Source organism: Blastomyces dermatitidis (genome assembly GCF_000003525.1).
Source record: "Blastomyces dermatitidis ER-3 genomic scaffold supercont1.1, whole genome shotgun sequence".
Classification (NCBI taxonomy): Eukaryota; Fungi; Ascomycota; class Eurotiomycetes; order Onygenales; family Ajellomycetaceae; genus Blastomyces; species Blastomyces dermatitidis.
The window spans coordinates 3,639,194-3,654,633 of NW_025544774.1; the positions used below are offsets into that span (position 1 = coordinate 3,639,194).

Here is a 15,440-nt window from a genome sequence, read left to right on the forward strand (position 1 = left end):
TAGAAAAATAGCTTAGTTTTATAAGAGATGCTCAAGAATGTTCTTCACTGAGATTGATTTGTTTATAAGTTCAGAGAATTTCTCTGTCATAGATGCAGAGAATGATGTCTCATGAGTAGTTAATAAGTTCTCTGAGACTTCTTTTATGAAAGCTATTCATGATTTGAGTGACTGCTTCTGAGTGTCTGTAGTAGAGTTTACAGAGATTGAAGTATATAAGTTTCTAGTTCTTTCAGTCATAACAGATGATTACTGACTGACTGAGCTTGAAATGTAAGAATAAGTGCTTACAGATGATTATTCAGATGTTTGCAGCTTGATGTGATATATACTGTTAACTACTAGAAGTATTCATAGTAGAAAGATAAAATGTAAAGATCAAATGTATAATAGCATTCAAGCTGAGTTATGAATAGTATTCACAAACTTCAGTCTATATAGTTATGTATAGCCAAGGGCTGCTAGCTCTATTGATTACATGAGAGATAGAAATAGAGATAAAGAATCCGCGAGAAGCGGGATTTCTTACATAAATCTTCAGTTATAAGATATTATAATCTTCAGTATATCTTCTTATTAAAACTCTGACTTCTTGCAGAATTCAATGATTCAAAAGATATCTGCATCTGTTATATAATGAAACTAAACATAGATGTTAGAGAACATCAGTATGAAGACATTTATATATATAAAGTTAATAATCTTGATTATAATCTTATATTAGAACTTATCTGACTATCTGAACAAGGCATCTTATTAAATGCTTAAAACAGGAGTTTAATATTCTCTAACAATAATAGAGTTCATGAGAATGATATTTACAAGACTATGAATCTGACACAGATCTCCTATAACATCTATAAAATACTCAGAAAAAGAAGTTGCTGAAAGAATCACTGATAGTAAAATTATGTATTAATCTATTCTATCAGTCTGACTGATATTAAAAAGACTCTAGAAAAGTTATTTCATGTTATAATAACAGATTCTTATACAAAACTCTCTTAATAATATTATGAATATCTAGATGTCTTTCAATAAGATAATAATGCTACAAATCTACCTCTCTTACAGAGTTCAGAAGTAAATTACAGTATCAAGTTAGAAAAGAAAAACAGTAAGAACTCTGAATCATCATGAGACTCTCTTTATAACATGTTTCAAGATGAACTTCTTCTTCTTCAAAAGACACTTAATGATTCATTAAATAAAGAATTCATACACATTAACAACTCTTTCATCACAGCCTCTATTCTCTTTGCAAAGAAACCAGATGAAGAACTTCAGTTCTGTATAAATTATCAAGAATTGAACAGATTAATGAAGAAGAACTGTTATTCTTTATCTCTTATCAATGAAACTCTAGCTTACATTGAACAAGCTCAATGATTTACAAAGTTAGATGTTATCATTACATTTCATAAGATCTGCATCACTGAAGAAGATGAGTGACTTATAGCATTCTGAACACAATATAATCTCTTTGAATCAGTAGTCACACTCTTTGAACTGACTAATGCTCTCAGTACATTTCAGAAGTATATCAACTAAGTACTCTGAAATTTTCTTAATGAATTCATATCTGTATATCTTGATGACATTCTCATCTTCACTGATGAATGCAGAAAAGAATATTAAGAACATATGTAAAAGATATTATAATAGCTACAAGAAGCAGAACTATCAATAGATATTAATAAGTATGATTTTGAAGTCAAGAGTATCAAGTATCTGAGTTTTATTATAGAAGCTGACAAGAGAATTCAAATGAATTCTGAGAAAGTCTCTGCTATTCTTGAATGAGAAGCTCTACATACTGTGAAAGATGTATAAAACTTCATCAGATTTGCTAACTTCTATCAGTGATTTATATAAAACTTCTCAGATATTATAAGATTATTTACAGATCTCACTAAGAAAGACTCAGTATTTCAATAATCAGCAGACACTAAAGCTGCATTTACACAGATAAAGATGATATTCATTAATATCTCTCTGCTAATAACATTTGATTCTGATTATAAGACAGTTATTAAGATCAATTTCTCTGACTATATAATAGAAGAAGTAATACTGTAATATAATAATAAAGATATTCTACAATCATATATCTTCATATCTAAGAAACTGAGTTCTGCTGAATGCAATTATAAGATCAATAATAAGAAACTTCTTACAATTATACACTGTTTAGAAGAATGAGACTCTGAACTCTGAAGTGTCTTCAAATTTAAGATAGTCATAGATTATAAGAATCTCAAATACTTTATAACTATCTGTAAACTTATTAAATAACAGATATAATGATCTGAGTTCTTAAGTTACTTTCATTTTATAATACACTATCATTCTGACAGTCAGAACTCAATGACAGATGCTCTCTTATAACAAGAGTAAGATATGTCATTTAATGTAATATATACTCACTGAATGAATCAAGAGCATCAGCTCTTAAATCTGAAGATACTAGTTAATTAAGATGAAACAGCTCATAGTACTATACATACTTCTTCAATTAGAACTGATATTGATATCTTCACTTTCTCTACACTGAATGAACTGTGATATACAGCAGCTTAGGCTGATAAACTTCTTCAGACTCTCACTGAAGCAGTATATTAAGAAGCACTCTGATTCTTCTCAGAACTACATATAAGAACTGATATTTCAGAATATTCAATCAATGATAATAATACTCTACAATTCTATAAATGATGCTGAGTCTCTTACTTTGAACTCTTACACACTCAGATAATGCAAGAGATGTATAATTTATATATAACTGATTATTCAGACTGTGAATAACTATATAGAATAATCTTCTGAGAGTTCTACTCATCTGAGATATTAAACAGTATTAGATACTTTATCTGAAACTGCAATCACTGTTCTTCTATTATCTTATGAAAGAACTGTAGAAAAGATCTATTAAAATCACTCAATATCTCTGATAGAATCTAGTAAGATATAGTAATTAACTTCACTATCAATCTATCTAAGAGTAAGAGTTATAGAAACCTTCTGACCATCATGAATTAATTAAGCAAAGATATAATATTGAAATCTTGTAATAAGATGAATATTAAATAAGTCACTGAAGCTTTTCTACAGAGTCTGTTCTATTAAATGTATAAATTACTAAGATTTATAGTATCAGATCAGAGCTGTCAATTTATAAGCACTTTCTAAATAAGAATCTGTCAAGTTCTTAAGATTATATACTGTCTGTTAACTGTCTATCACTCTGAGACTGATGCTGTATCAGAATAGATAATTCAGATTATAAAGAATTATCTTTATAAGTTCTGTAATTACTTATAAGATGATTGATATGATCTTCTTCTACATGCAGAGATTGCTATTAATAATCAAGGTACTATTTTAATAGATATAAGCTTATTCTTTCTTATATATAGTTATTATATGAAGATGTTAGATCTTCTAGAGATTATACAGTTCATATCAAATTCTCACAGTTCAATTCAGATCACTGATAATATAGTAATAAAGCTCTAAGATATCTGTAATTGAGCAGAGGTCTTCATGACAACTGTGAAACAAGATTAAGAGAATTAAATCAATATTCATCAAGATCTCACTGAATAATATAAGATAGAAGATCTAATATAATTAAATCTTAAGAATATACAAATCATATGTTCATCTCATACACTAGATTACTGCTATATTAGATATAAAGTGATAGAAGTTCTAGATAGTTATAACTACTATCTTAACACATCATCAGAAATCTATAATATATTTTATACAAGCTTACTATACTGCACTATCACTGATCTGTTCTTCTCTCAGCTGACTTCTAACTGACAGTTATCAGACATCATAGAAGAAGATAATGAGCTTGAGTGAAAGATTGAGAATATTCTTGATAAGAGATCTCACAGTTACAGCTGATAATATCTTATGAAATAAGTCAGCTATAATTAACTGATCTGAACTCTGAGTTTCATGTTATCTGAAACAGCAGTTCTTGACTTATGAGAACTGCTTCTGAAAGAGAGAGATTAATGTGACAGACTGCACCTGATCAATTATATAAACTATTTCATTACACTTCATAGATTCTTTCATTTCACTCTTAAATATATATACTCTGATTCTCAGTCATTTCTGATTGCTGATTTTCAGCTGTTATGAACATATATGTTTCAATCACTGATTCTCAGTCACTATAAATATGTGTATATTCTTCCACTCTGAAGCTTCACTGTGTACACTATTACATACATGTATAAATATTCATCTTAATCACTGATTCTCATACTTTCTCTTTCTTTTCTTCTCTAATGTTTTTCTCTTTGTTAAATAAGATCTATTAATATAATACTGATCTATTCAGTGTAGACCTCTTACAGACAGAGTATAAGTGTGAAGAATTATCATTATTAACTGTAACTGACTTAGTGAAAAGAATACGAGATTATAAATATATATATAAGTGAGATTATGTTAACTTCATCATCTTGATATTCATTTATTAAATTCTTGTCAATATTATTCTCTTTCTTTTCTTACTTTTTTACAATGTGATGTGTTTTCTGCAAGCCTCTTTTTTAAGTGAGTAGTAGTATTATTAATTAACAAGATCTTAAATGTGTTAATACTGATTGAATAAGATGATTTTTAAACTGACTATGTAACTGTGTCTGAAACTAGAATCAGAATTTTTAATAGTTTTATTACTAATTTAACAGATCTCATTACATGATTCTAACATTAGATAGTAGTCTCATACTGTTTCAGTGAAACTTACTGTCTACTCTTATCACATTTTTCAAATGAGATCATGATTTTCACTTCTCAATTTAAATTATTTTTATTACTTTAAATGACTTTAAATCTCATTTAAGTGTTATTAAAAAGTGTTGCTTTTTAAAAAATTAAAAATAGTCTAAAAAAAACCTTAAAATGTCTAAAAATAGTAACTTTATATTAAGAATGAAATTAAATGAGATTAAATGAGATCACTTTCTCATTTTTTTCAAGTCATGATTTCATTTTAAGATCTGATATATAGTCACTTTGCATGTTTATTTAATGATTAGTCTCAGCAGAATTCACACTAAGAAATATATGAGATCAGATTAAATGAGATTAAATGTGAAATTTATAATCTCAGTAATCAGTCTAATGATTTTAACATCTGATAAATGTATTGAATGAAGCAGTAGTTAAAATAATGATTATATTGACAAGAAATTCTAAAATGACAGCAATTTTGTGCAAAATGAGTCTCATAACCTGTGGAAGGTGTAAAGCTTGTGTGATTGAAAGGTTGCTAGCTTGTGGAAAGTTATATGGTGGAAGGATTAGTAGGCCAGATCACGTGACCTGACAATACCAGCGTACATTCTCCCGTACATTCTCATTATCTCACATTGTTGCATAACCTCAAAGGGGCTCATTCTTTACAGGGAAGTAGAATAACTCATACACCCCATTCCATACATCGACATATCCATCAATCCGTCCTATTCATTCAAACACACACGTCTTGTTAACAACGCCGGGATCCTTGCTGTTTAAGAAAAAAAAAGAAAAAAAATTAACAAAATTAAGATGAATAATGAAATCCAATCCAAACACGCGCCCCTTTTAAACGAAAATAAATAATAAGGTAACTGCCACAAGCAAGCGCCTCTTAAGAAAAATATAAAATAAAATAAAAAGACATTAAATAACTCCTTTTCCATTTTATTCTTTCTATTTCCTCTTCCCTTTCAATTTGCTGGTGGCCGGTGCGCTTGACGAGACACTGCCAGCTCTCGATGTAGCAGTGGATGTAGCTCTGCTGCCACTGGCAGATTGGACAGCTTTGAGTTGCTTGTTCTATTGTTTCGACTCGTTAGATAGTTAGGTTCATATAGATCGCGGGTGGAACATAAAAATAAATAAATTGAGACTTACCACAGCGCCGTTTTTAGTTTTCTTCTTCGCGGGGGCCTCAACCTCTTCATTCTCGACGTCATCGTCACGATCACGGCCACGGCCCTTACCGCTGCCCGTATCGCCATTGGGAATTTTGCCTCCATCAACTTCAAATTCCTTTGCGACGGTGTTTAGTAGAGTCGTGCATCGTCGACCAATCTCAACGGGTGTCCGGCTTAGGAAGAACCAGTCGAAACGAAAGAGCGGGCTTTCCCTGATTTCCTCTCTGATTTTCTCGTAGAGGCCTTCGCCATCGACGCCGTGCCTATCCAGCATCACAAGGAGGAATCTGTCTTCCTCTTCCGTGTATACCTTCTTATTTGTCGTGGAGACGGTATAATTCACTTTCAATTGTTGGAGGGGGACGCGGTACATTTCCATTTTCTTGCGAAGCATCTTGCGTTGGTGGTTCATTTTGCGCATCTTTTCTTCGCCTTGCTCGATGACACGGATATATTTGGGGTAATCTTGAATTTCGGTATATCGCTTCCAGAAGACCTTTGCATACTCTTTGATTTCATCTGGGTCCTTGCTGTCCACTTCAGTAGCAATCTCGGTATAATTAGTGCGACCGAATTTTGCGGACCCGTTGATAAACTGTTGAAAGTCTCTTCGATTCCAATTACCAAAGCCTTCTTCGGACAGGGCGGCCTTTTGTTCCTGTTCCTCTTCCGTTAACGGAACAGCATTGTCAATTTCCTGCTGTTCTAATTCTCGCTCTGCTTCTCTATCACTCAGTTCCTCGTCAGGCCCGTCAGGTAGGACCGCCTTGTATCCAATCTCTTTATGGAAGTAGGCGGTTTCTTTTTCCTGTAACTCCTGGAGTTTAGGCGGGAAGAACTGCCAGTCGTGGACGGCAATTTGTTTCGGTGCCCGGGGGACTTTAGGCTTTGGATCAGCCGTCCTGCCTCCAGTAGCCAATGCCTGTCGATAGTACTGGTCCATCGAGTACGATTGTTCTTTCCGTTCACGTTTTGCAGGGTTGATCCAGTTGATCCCGATGTCCTTCTTTCGATTAGTGAAGTCCTCACCGTTCCACTCATACGCGTTATCGGATGTGAACTTCTGAAGGTCATCGATTCCGAGTTTCTCGTATTTCTTATTCAGCTCCGCGGTGCGTTCTTCGCCCTTTCTCAAAATTTCATCGATATCATCCTCTGAAATGTCATTGCCTTTTGCCAGAGCCCCGGTTGGGCCTTTGGTGCTGAAAACGCTAGCAGCACCGTGTTGGATCATGCTCAATAGTTCGTCCTTAGACGCCGCATTCTTCACTTGCTGTTGAGCACGCCCCTGTTGGATAACTAGTTGGTCTAGCCTCAATTTTTGTGCTGCGCGTTCGAGGACTTTTTCTTCAATGGCATTTTCAGTCACAAAACGGAAAACAATAACTTGTTTCGTTTGGCCGATACGATGGGCGCGGTCCATGGCTTGTAAATCTGCCTGGGGATTCCAGTCGCTGTCATATAGGATGACAATATCAGCGCTGGTTAGATTGATTCCTAGGCCACCAGCGCGTGTCGTGAGGAGGAAAATAAACTTTTCCGAGCCGGGACGGTTGTATTCATCAATGGCAGCAATACGGTCTTCATGAGCAGTTGAGCCGTCAATTCGACAATATTGATGTTCGCGGAAAACACAGTAATCCTCCAAAATATCAAGAACACGGCTCATCTGTGAGAAGATCAAGACGCGGCTTCCTTGATTCTTCATTCGCTTTAAGATCTTATCTAAAATCACCATTTTTCCGGCGTTGTCGATCAGGTGCTCATCTGTGGTGTAAGGAGGCCCCGGTTCCGCACCCTCAAAAAGGTAAGGGTGGTTACAGCACTTCCTCAGTTGCATAACGATATTAAGAAGGCGAGTTTTTGATTCGCGCTTCCCTTGGGCTCCATTGACAGCATCGATATCCTTCTCTAGGATTTTCTGGTACCATTTTACCTGCATATCGGACATGCCCACGTACAAATTCATTTCCTTTTTCGGCAATAAGCTCTTTTCGACATCACTCTTAACACGCCGGAGCAAAAATGGTCGGAGAACTCGATGGAGTTGCTGAACCACGGTATCCTGATCCGCTTCCTGATTGGAGAACCACTGGTCGAATGCGTCAGAATCTCCGAAAACATCGGGTAAAAGGAAATTGAGTAGAGCCCACAGCTCGTGGAGATTATTCTGGAGAGGTGTTCCGGTAATGAGGAGTCGATTTCTTGAATGGAACACACGGATGATTTGAGCTAGAGAAGATTCTTCATTTTTGATCCGATGGGCCTCGTCAATAATGATATACTCCCAAGCAAACTTTTTCAGATGAGATTTCTCCCTTAGAACCATCTCGTAACTCGTGATACATACGTCAAACTTCTCGTCAACGAGTCGTTCATTGATGAGTTTGTGGCGGTCCTCCTTTGCACCCTGCAGCACGAGAACGTTGACGTCAGGGGTCCACTTTGAGAATTCTCGATGCCAATTATCGAGGGTTGATTTTGGAACGGTAATGAGATGCGGACCAGTTATTCCGCGTAAGTGCCGTAGGTAGCCTAGAAAAGCAATTGTCTGTAGTGTCTTCCCGAGCCCCATCTCGTCGGCTAGAATTCCAGAAATACCATTTTCGTGAAGCGAGACTAGCCAGTTCAAACCAGCGACCTGGTAATCTCTCATTTCACCTCCCTTGACAAACGCTGGTGATTCGCGGAATACTGTCTCCGCCTGGCCACCTCGTTTCTCGTCTTTTAGGAGTTCAGCATCTTCTTCTTGCTCTGTTCGCCGCCGCCGTTCACCGCTGGCACCTCCTTTACGAGTGAGGCCTTTCCTGGAGTTGGCCTCCGCTTCATTCTGGCGATCTATCTCTGCCATAATTTCCTTTATGCGGGGATTTGGATTTGTTTCAATAAAGTGGCGGAAAAGATCAGTTAATCCTAGCAGGTAGCGAAATCTGCGGATCGAATCATCTTCCTACAAAAAATAAAAAAAATAATGACATCAGAATGTATCTGATTTGAGGAAGACTTATTCTGCAGGGAGGAGAGGGCGAGCTGGGGCATGATTGACTTACCTTTGATTCATCGAGACGGCCATGTTTTCGTCCCAGCACGCTTTTCCGGAGTTGAAAGGCCTCTGATCTTCGTTTTCGTCCATCTTGTTGAGCTATATCGCCCGCGATACTACTTGCGGTCGTATTTGGGTTCGTATCGGAATCCTGGCTAAATGTTAGAGCGTATGGTCTAAGTGTTTAAAATGATATCTATTTTCGCGGGCGGCAAAAGTTGACAGAAGACATACCGTGTAGTCTGGAGTGTCCTGATAATCCTGGAAGTGTTAGCGATTTTTTAACATTGGATGACTTGAAGATAGTCATATATGGCCCGAGTGGGCTGTTTGAAAGGGGGGGGGTTAAAAAAGTTTACCACCATGCTTTGGTCCTCATCACGGGTTCCCTCCATAGTATTGGAAGGATAACCATTGGCATCAGCCATAGGAGTATCTGCCTGGGCGGGTGACTCCGACCCAGACAGATGAGAGAGCGAAGGGGCCATATGTGCTTTGCGAGCAGGCTGCACGGCGCGGCGTCCAGCCAGGAACAAGGTGATATGAAAGGCTAAACGCGTTTCAACAACCACAAAGCACAGAATGTGCTGAGAGCAGGCAACGCGGAGATGCAGAGAGATAGGAAGAAAGCGTGGGAGTGGCCGTGGCTGGCAGGGTTCATGTCATTAGTGAAAGGTTGAGGGTTCGCGATTGAAGATGGTAGTATCTGAATGAATCGCGTGGCTCTAGGTTGGAAGGGCTCGAAAAGACCCGGAGCCCTTTCACGCGCGCCGATTGGCCGGGCGCTGACTGACTCAGCGGGTTTTTCATGTAGTCGGAATATCTATTGTCCGACAGTGCTTGTCATGTGGTAACTACGGCTTGGCGGGCAAACTCACCATCGAGGTACTCCTACAATCTGCCATAATTCCTCTTTGATATACCGCCTCCTCCCGACCACCTGTCCCCTTGGTTGTATGCTACTCTATATTGCATTCCCTTTCGGTGTCTGAGAGCAGCTTTCTTCTTCTTGTTGTTCCATCTGTTTTTTCTTTTTTGCCGAGCTTGGAACCTTATTAAGTTCGTTAACTACCCACTTTACTCATTAGTCTTGGAAGGTTCATCTGAATACTGCCCTAGCAACGAGGGGTCCTTTTGGGTTGCCGACGCAGACGAAGATATTTTTTTTTGGCTGCACCCCAAACTGCCAAAACACCTCGCGCCATGGACTCGATGAGATCTCTCAATACGTCTCTGCCAGTTTCGTCGCCTCGTCCAAACTATGCACAGCCTCCTGAGCAGCTGCTCCAAGCGTTCAAAACTGCAGCCCTCTCCGTGACAAACCTCTACAAAACCGCCGTTTCTGACCAAGCAAATGCCCGCCAAACTGGATACCAAGAAGCTCTGGAAGACCTTCGCGCTTTTCTCGACAGGGAAAAGATTGGGTTGAGTGATGGGGAAGGGTCGAAAGTGCGATGTTGGGTCGCAGAGCGAATAGATGGAACCGCCGCCGCCACCTCTTCGATGGATAGTGACGATGAGCGAGGAGAGGTCGACAGCAAACGAGAGCGGAGTATATCCCCAACCGTCACGAGAAAACAGACTCCGGACGTTAATCATACATCCCAAGCACCTAGAGCCACCTCTCCCCCGCGGCAAGAAACCAGTACCCTCCAACCGTCAGCACCCCCTGACTTATCTACTACGCCATCCAGACCAACCACCTTCACGTTCACCACTGGACCGCAGTTCCCGGTCCTTCAACAGTCCGATATCGACATGCAAACTTCTGAGTATGTGCCAGTGACTACTCCTGCATCCTTGCAACCGGATTCCTCCCACCTGCCACACTCGTCGACTATCAATAGCTCCCCAACCGTCAGGGTTGAAGTAGTTCCTCGAGGATCAAGAACCCCCCATCGACTCAATAACGGTAATCGACATAGCGCACGAGCGTCGGCGCGGGATCCCGTTTCAAACAATGGATCCAAGAGAAAATTCCATTTTGGAGATTTTTTTGATATCTCCAGTCTTGGGAACGGACGAGAGGCTTTTGGAGGCGGCAAGCGGGGCCGCTTTATCTGAAGTAATGGCACGCCGTCATTTGGGGGCATAATATTGGGTTAGACAGAATTCCTTGGGATGGGATGATAACGACGGAGCATTATTATGGTTTTCATTTACTTTTACTTTTTGTTTTGCTTTCTTTTCTTTCTGCTCTTTGCTTGTCTTGTTGTTCGACCCTTTTGTCATTTAGCTTAGTCTTTATCCCCACATCCCCACATACCCTTTCTTCTGGCTCATTGTCCCTTTTGTTTCCAACGGCCAACCCAAAGGTCATATCATGATTAGAAGCATTTACGGAGTCAGTATTCTAGCATTTTCATACATTACATAGATAGCATCCAATCAAGATACCCATGACCAGATGATATGAGCTCTTTAACTAAATTCATGTATACAAATCATATCCTCCATTCAGAGCCACAAGGTTATCTTATAGCCTCACAAGGAGACAAATGTTCCCATGGACATCCAGTCTCCCTGTCCTGTCATGCAACACAATCGTCTTCGAGCAACGTCCAACAAACATCGCGTAATGGAGTGGTATCGCATTTCCTTTCGGTTTCAGTGAAGAGCACGCCATATCCCCATCCCAACCAGCGTCGCCGATATCGTCGCAATGCCTAGCCGTCTTGAACCCATTCTATACGGAGACTTGCTCTTCAGGATGACTTTTTCTTGCTTCGTGAGATTGTTCATGCCGGAGATGTAGCTATATACGCCGAGTCCGATAAAAGCCAAACTTCCTATAAGATTTTTTTTTTTTTTTTTTGCCGTATTAGAATAAATTGCCTGTGCCTAGTTTTCTTGCGCATCCTCGCGAGGAGCTGGGGGGAGGAGGATGAGTTCCCGTACCTGTAACCTTACAAGCAAGGCAATCATCCTGGTATTTTTCCTGGGCAATCGCCTTCTTCATATCCTTGGGAGTTATATCCCATGAAGTATCTTCTTTGGCCATGGTAGGCTTATCTTATTAGCTGTGGAAGCGTGAGGCGATTTGCACACTTAGAAGCGGGAACCAGGTAGGAGATCCTTTCGTCATATCATCGCTCCCTTCCTGTAGTTTTTGTTCTAACTATCCAAAGTTAATCAGCTGTACTGAACGCATCCCTAGAATAGGCAATGCATTTACTAGTTAATCATAGAGCGCGGAGAGGTGCTGGATCATACATACTTTTCTCCCAAGAGAGCTCCGAGCTGGTTGCGATTTAACACTCAACTTCTGCTCGTCTTTAAGATTGGCAGAGAGAATGACCAAACTCTTAACTTATGTAATCAATCCTACGCCAACAATCCCTTCCCCGCCGGAGCCTCTTGTTGCCTGTAGCTGATCCCAAGCACCAAAGATACCGCAAGCTGCAACAATGAACAGCGCCATAGAAGCGCTTTATATATTTGATGAGCTGAAGTAAGTGATTCATTATCAAAAATTGGACTACAGGTATCTCTTTTTATTATCTTACTGACCAAGCCCGGCTTGAATTTCTAGTACTCCGATCCTTGAGCACGTCTACCGCGGCCGCCCACCTGCCGCCGTTACGCTACTCGGTCTCTTCCTCGCCCATCCCAGCCCGCGTCCTTCGCTGCTATATCTCTCCAACGCGACGCCCCCAACATCGGTTTTCTCCGTAACGCATTCAAATCTACTGTTCCTAATCCCCTCGAGTACGGAGAGCGAACCCCTCCTCGTTCTCGAATTTCTTCACCGCGTCATTGATGTGTTGGAGGAATTCGTCGGCGCCCCGCTCCTGGCGGGGAAGATACAGAGCAACTATGACGTTGTTGCGCAATTGTTGAATGAGATGTGCGATGGCGGTATTATTTGCAATACCGAACCGAATGCGCTGCAGGAAACCGTTGAGATTCCCGGGTGGATGGATAAGTTGCTTGTCGGGGTTGGCTTGCCAGGGTCAATATACAACCCCCTTGATCATTTCGGAGCTTTTGTTTTGAGTTTATGGAAGCTGTCGTTTGTCTGTTTTGGAGGTGATGGGCTGACCGGCCGCTGTATGAATAATAAAACAGTGCTTCACCCGCCCTTGGACCTTCGAATTCGCTGAAATCATCACTGGCCACTGCGGCGCATGTAAATGGAGCGTCAGCACCAGCCATTCCGTGGCGACGACAGGGGGTCCGGCATACGTCCAACGAACTATACGTCGATATAGTTGAGTCTTTGTCCGTTACACTGGCTCCCTCGGGAAGACCTATTTCAGCACTAGTACATGGGACTATTGTCTTCACTGCGAAAATATCAGGGGTGCCCGACTTGTTGCTCTCCCTCGGCGCCCCGGGAGGTCAAAAAAACGTAGCCCACAAGCTTCAACTCCCCGTATTTCACCCCTGCGTTCGTCTTGCACGATGGAGGGAAAAACCGGGAGAGCTCAGCTTCGTCCCTCCTGACGGGCGTTTTGTGCTTGCAGGGTATGAAGTTGACCTACAGCCCATCGAACCTGACAAGGACAATCCACCTAGCCACATGGAGAAGCTATTCCTACCTGCTAGCGTAGACCTACAAAGGTCCCTGGGCCCAACCGGGGCCGAATTCGAAGTCCGACTTACCTTAAACACCAACTTCCCCGGCTTACCACCTAGGAGTGGATTACCCGGCCGGGGTTCAGGGACATCCACCCCATCATTCCTCGGAGGCAGCTCCAGTTCCACATCCAACGCCCCAACCATAGACGAAGTAGTAGTCACAGTCCCCATCTCCACCTCCGTCCGGAACCTCACAGATCTCCGTCCTAGCCGCGGCGAAGCGAATTTTACACCGGGCGGCGACACGCTCGAATGGCGCGTCCCTACAACCAGCAAAGACGCAGGCAGCCTCTCCGGCACCGCAACCCTGCGCTGCACGATAATCGGCCCGCTCTCCTCACCAGCCAACGAAGACGACGATGATAATACTAGATACGAATCCACACCGAGCTCCGCGAGAAAACAATACCGCACAAACCCCCTAATCGGCTACTACGACGACACCCTCGCCCACCAGCCCGAGAGCAGTTACCAGGACCTGGAACATGCCCACCACACCTCAAAACAACACTACCCTTCGTCATCATCGGGCCTGCAAGGCTCGACGACGACGCCGCTCGAGCGCGCGCGCAAGTCGCATATGGCGGCTTTGATGCCATCGTCTGTTTCTGTGTCGTTCACGGTGCGCGGGTGGCTACCGAGCGGAATACGGGTTGAAGGGTTGCTGGTTGATGCGCGGAGGAGCCGGGGGCTGGGTGAGGGGGTCAAGCCGTATAAAGGGGTTAAGTACCTGTGTGTTAGTCAGAAGGGGGTGGAGAAGAGGTGTTAGATTGTGGAGGTGCAAATTTTGGAGAGGATAGGCCGTGTGGTAGGGGTATGTGGTATGGAAAATGACGTGGGAGTTTGGTTTGTTTATTTCTTGCCTTCCTTTAAAAAAAGAAAAGGAAAGATATTCATGACTGCTGCATTGGAACATAATCGAGAGCGGGTGTTTTGTCCTTTTGCAACGCTAATTACTGTTTAAGTGTTTGCTGTTCTTTTTACTTTGCTGGTGTAGGTAGGTAGGTATGTACTATACATATATCAATTCAATGTCCATGACCTACAGAGGGAGCACCGTTCGTTCTAGGTGATTAAATAAAAACCTGAAGAACGATTTAGTTATACTATGCGATATGGTTCATCAAAGATAATTTAAACCAACCTATGTAGGTGACTTACCACCGGAGAAAAGAGGTAGTATTGGTGTGATCCTCGGACGCCCGATCAATGCGATAGGAGCACATTCATTGGAAATTTGACAGGATCGAAGAGGGCTTACGGCGTCATCATCACAATCTCCCTTACGCCTCCCTCTTTGTCGAGTTCATCCATCTTTCTACTTTCTCCTGCTTTTCCTGCTTTCCCTCTCCCTCCTATGTGACTTGTATATTCATTCATAACCTCGGGGGTATGTAAAGTGTAGATAATTAAATAGTTGCCCCAAAAAGCCAAAAAGGGGGAAAGGCGGAATTCCGCCTTCTCTCCCTTCGACGCTTCCTTTCCCTTTCATGACTTTAAATTTTCGTTCACAAGTTCATCAGAACAATTTATTTATGGTATGTTTGTTAGGTATATATAGTACTTACATACACATATGTACCGAACAAACGAAAACGCGGATTGCACATAACTATGATTGGCAAACGTAAGGTATGGAAGAAAGGTAATAAAAAACAACAATAGGAAGAGAACCTGCGGGAAGTGATCGGTGTGTGTAAATAGATGGAGGGGAAAAAAAAAGAAAAGAAAAAAAAAAGAAAAGGAAAAAGAAAGAAAGAAAGAAAAGAAACGATTTCCATAAGATGTACACGTACATGTACAAGAGTAATGTAATTTAACATGGTAAAAGTAGAAAACGGTCGCAGCATTATGAATCGGGAGAA

At 40.9% G+C, this 15,440-nt stretch overlaps 4 protein-coding genes across 6 annotated transcripts; 2 read left to right on the forward strand and 2 right to left on the reverse strand.

The window, feature by feature from the left end:
- Positions 1-5,194: 5,194 nt before the first annotated feature.
- Positions 5,195-9,740, reverse strand: BDCG_00454 (the record flags this gene model as incomplete). Of its 2 annotated transcripts, none has more annotated exons than XM_045415970.1 (5): positions 5,195-5,850; positions 5,929-8,901; positions 9,002-9,145; positions 9,229-9,246; positions 9,354-9,740. In XM_045415970.1, 5 exons carry the CDS (start codon positions 9,480-9,482, stop codon positions 5,725-5,727), a joined length of 3,390 nt encoding a protein of 1,129 aa, XP_045279178.1. The 2 variants fall into 2 exon arrangements, with proteins under 2 accessions (XP_045279178.1, XP_045271794.1); XM_045415969.1 differs by having other exon boundaries at positions 5,725-5,850; positions 9,229-9,255; positions 9,354-9,482.
- A 145-nt stretch (positions 9,741-9,885) lies between these two features.
- Positions 9,886-11,402, forward strand: BDCG_00455 (uncharacterized protein). The gene has a single exon (XM_045415971.1). It carries the CDS (start codon positions 10,198-10,200, stop codon positions 11,056-11,058), a length of 861 nt encoding a protein of 286 aa, XP_045271795.1. The 5' UTR covers positions 9,886-10,197; the 3' UTR covers positions 11,059-11,402.
- BDCG_00456 lies at positions 11,072-12,272 on the reverse strand. 2 transcript variants are annotated; one of them, XM_045415972.1, is made up of 3 exons: positions 12,212-12,272; positions 11,893-12,112; positions 11,072-11,783 (listed from the first exon to the last, which is right to left on the reverse strand). In XM_045415972.1, exons 2-3 carry the CDS (start codon positions 11,993-11,995, stop codon positions 11,602-11,604), a joined length of 285 nt encoding a protein of 94 aa, XP_045271796.1. In that variant the 5' UTR covers positions 11,996-12,112; positions 12,212-12,272; the 3' UTR covers positions 11,072-11,601. The 2 variants fall into 2 exon arrangements, with proteins under 2 accessions (XP_045271796.1, XP_045279179.1); XM_045415973.1 differs by having other exon boundaries at positions 11,893-12,108; positions 12,212-12,262.
- BDCG_00457 (AP-3 adaptor complex subunit mu) lies at positions 12,145-14,787 on the forward strand. The gene is made up of 3 exons (XM_045415974.1): positions 12,145-12,445; positions 12,527-12,946; positions 13,063-14,787. The coding sequence occupies exons 1-3, from the start codon at positions 12,402-12,404 to the stop codon at positions 14,342-14,344; spliced, it is 1,746 nt and encodes a 581-aa protein (XP_045271797.1). The 5' UTR covers positions 12,145-12,401; the 3' UTR covers positions 14,345-14,787.
- Positions 14,788-15,440: the final 653 nt, after the last annotated feature.

Excerpts from the sequence above, each read along its gene's own strand:
- BDCG_00456 (XM_045415972.1), bottom strand. The coding sequence starts at position 11,995 with ATGGCCAAAGAAGATACTTCATGGGATATAACTCCCAAGGATATGAAG. Across the intron at positions 11,784-11,892 it reads CCTTGCTTGTAAGGTTACAG|GAAGTTTGGCTTTTATCGGA; the intron begins GTACGGGAACTC and ends AAAATCTTATAG.
- BDCG_00455 (XM_045415971.1), top strand. The coding sequence starts at position 10,198 with ATGGACTCGATGAGATCTCTCAATACGTCTCTGCCAGTTTCGTCGCCT.
- BDCG_00457 (XM_045415974.1), top strand. The coding sequence starts at position 12,402 with ATGAACAGCGCCATAGAAGCGCTTTATATATTTGATGAGCTGAA. Across the intron at positions 12,446-12,526 it reads TATATATTTGATGAGCTGAA|TACTCCGATCCTTGAGCACG; the intron begins GTAAGTGATTCA and ends TTGAATTTCTAG. Across the intron at positions 12,947-13,062 it reads GTCGGGGTTGGCTTGCCAGG|TGCTTCACCCGCCCTTGGAC; the intron begins GTCAATATACAA and ends ATAATAAAACAG.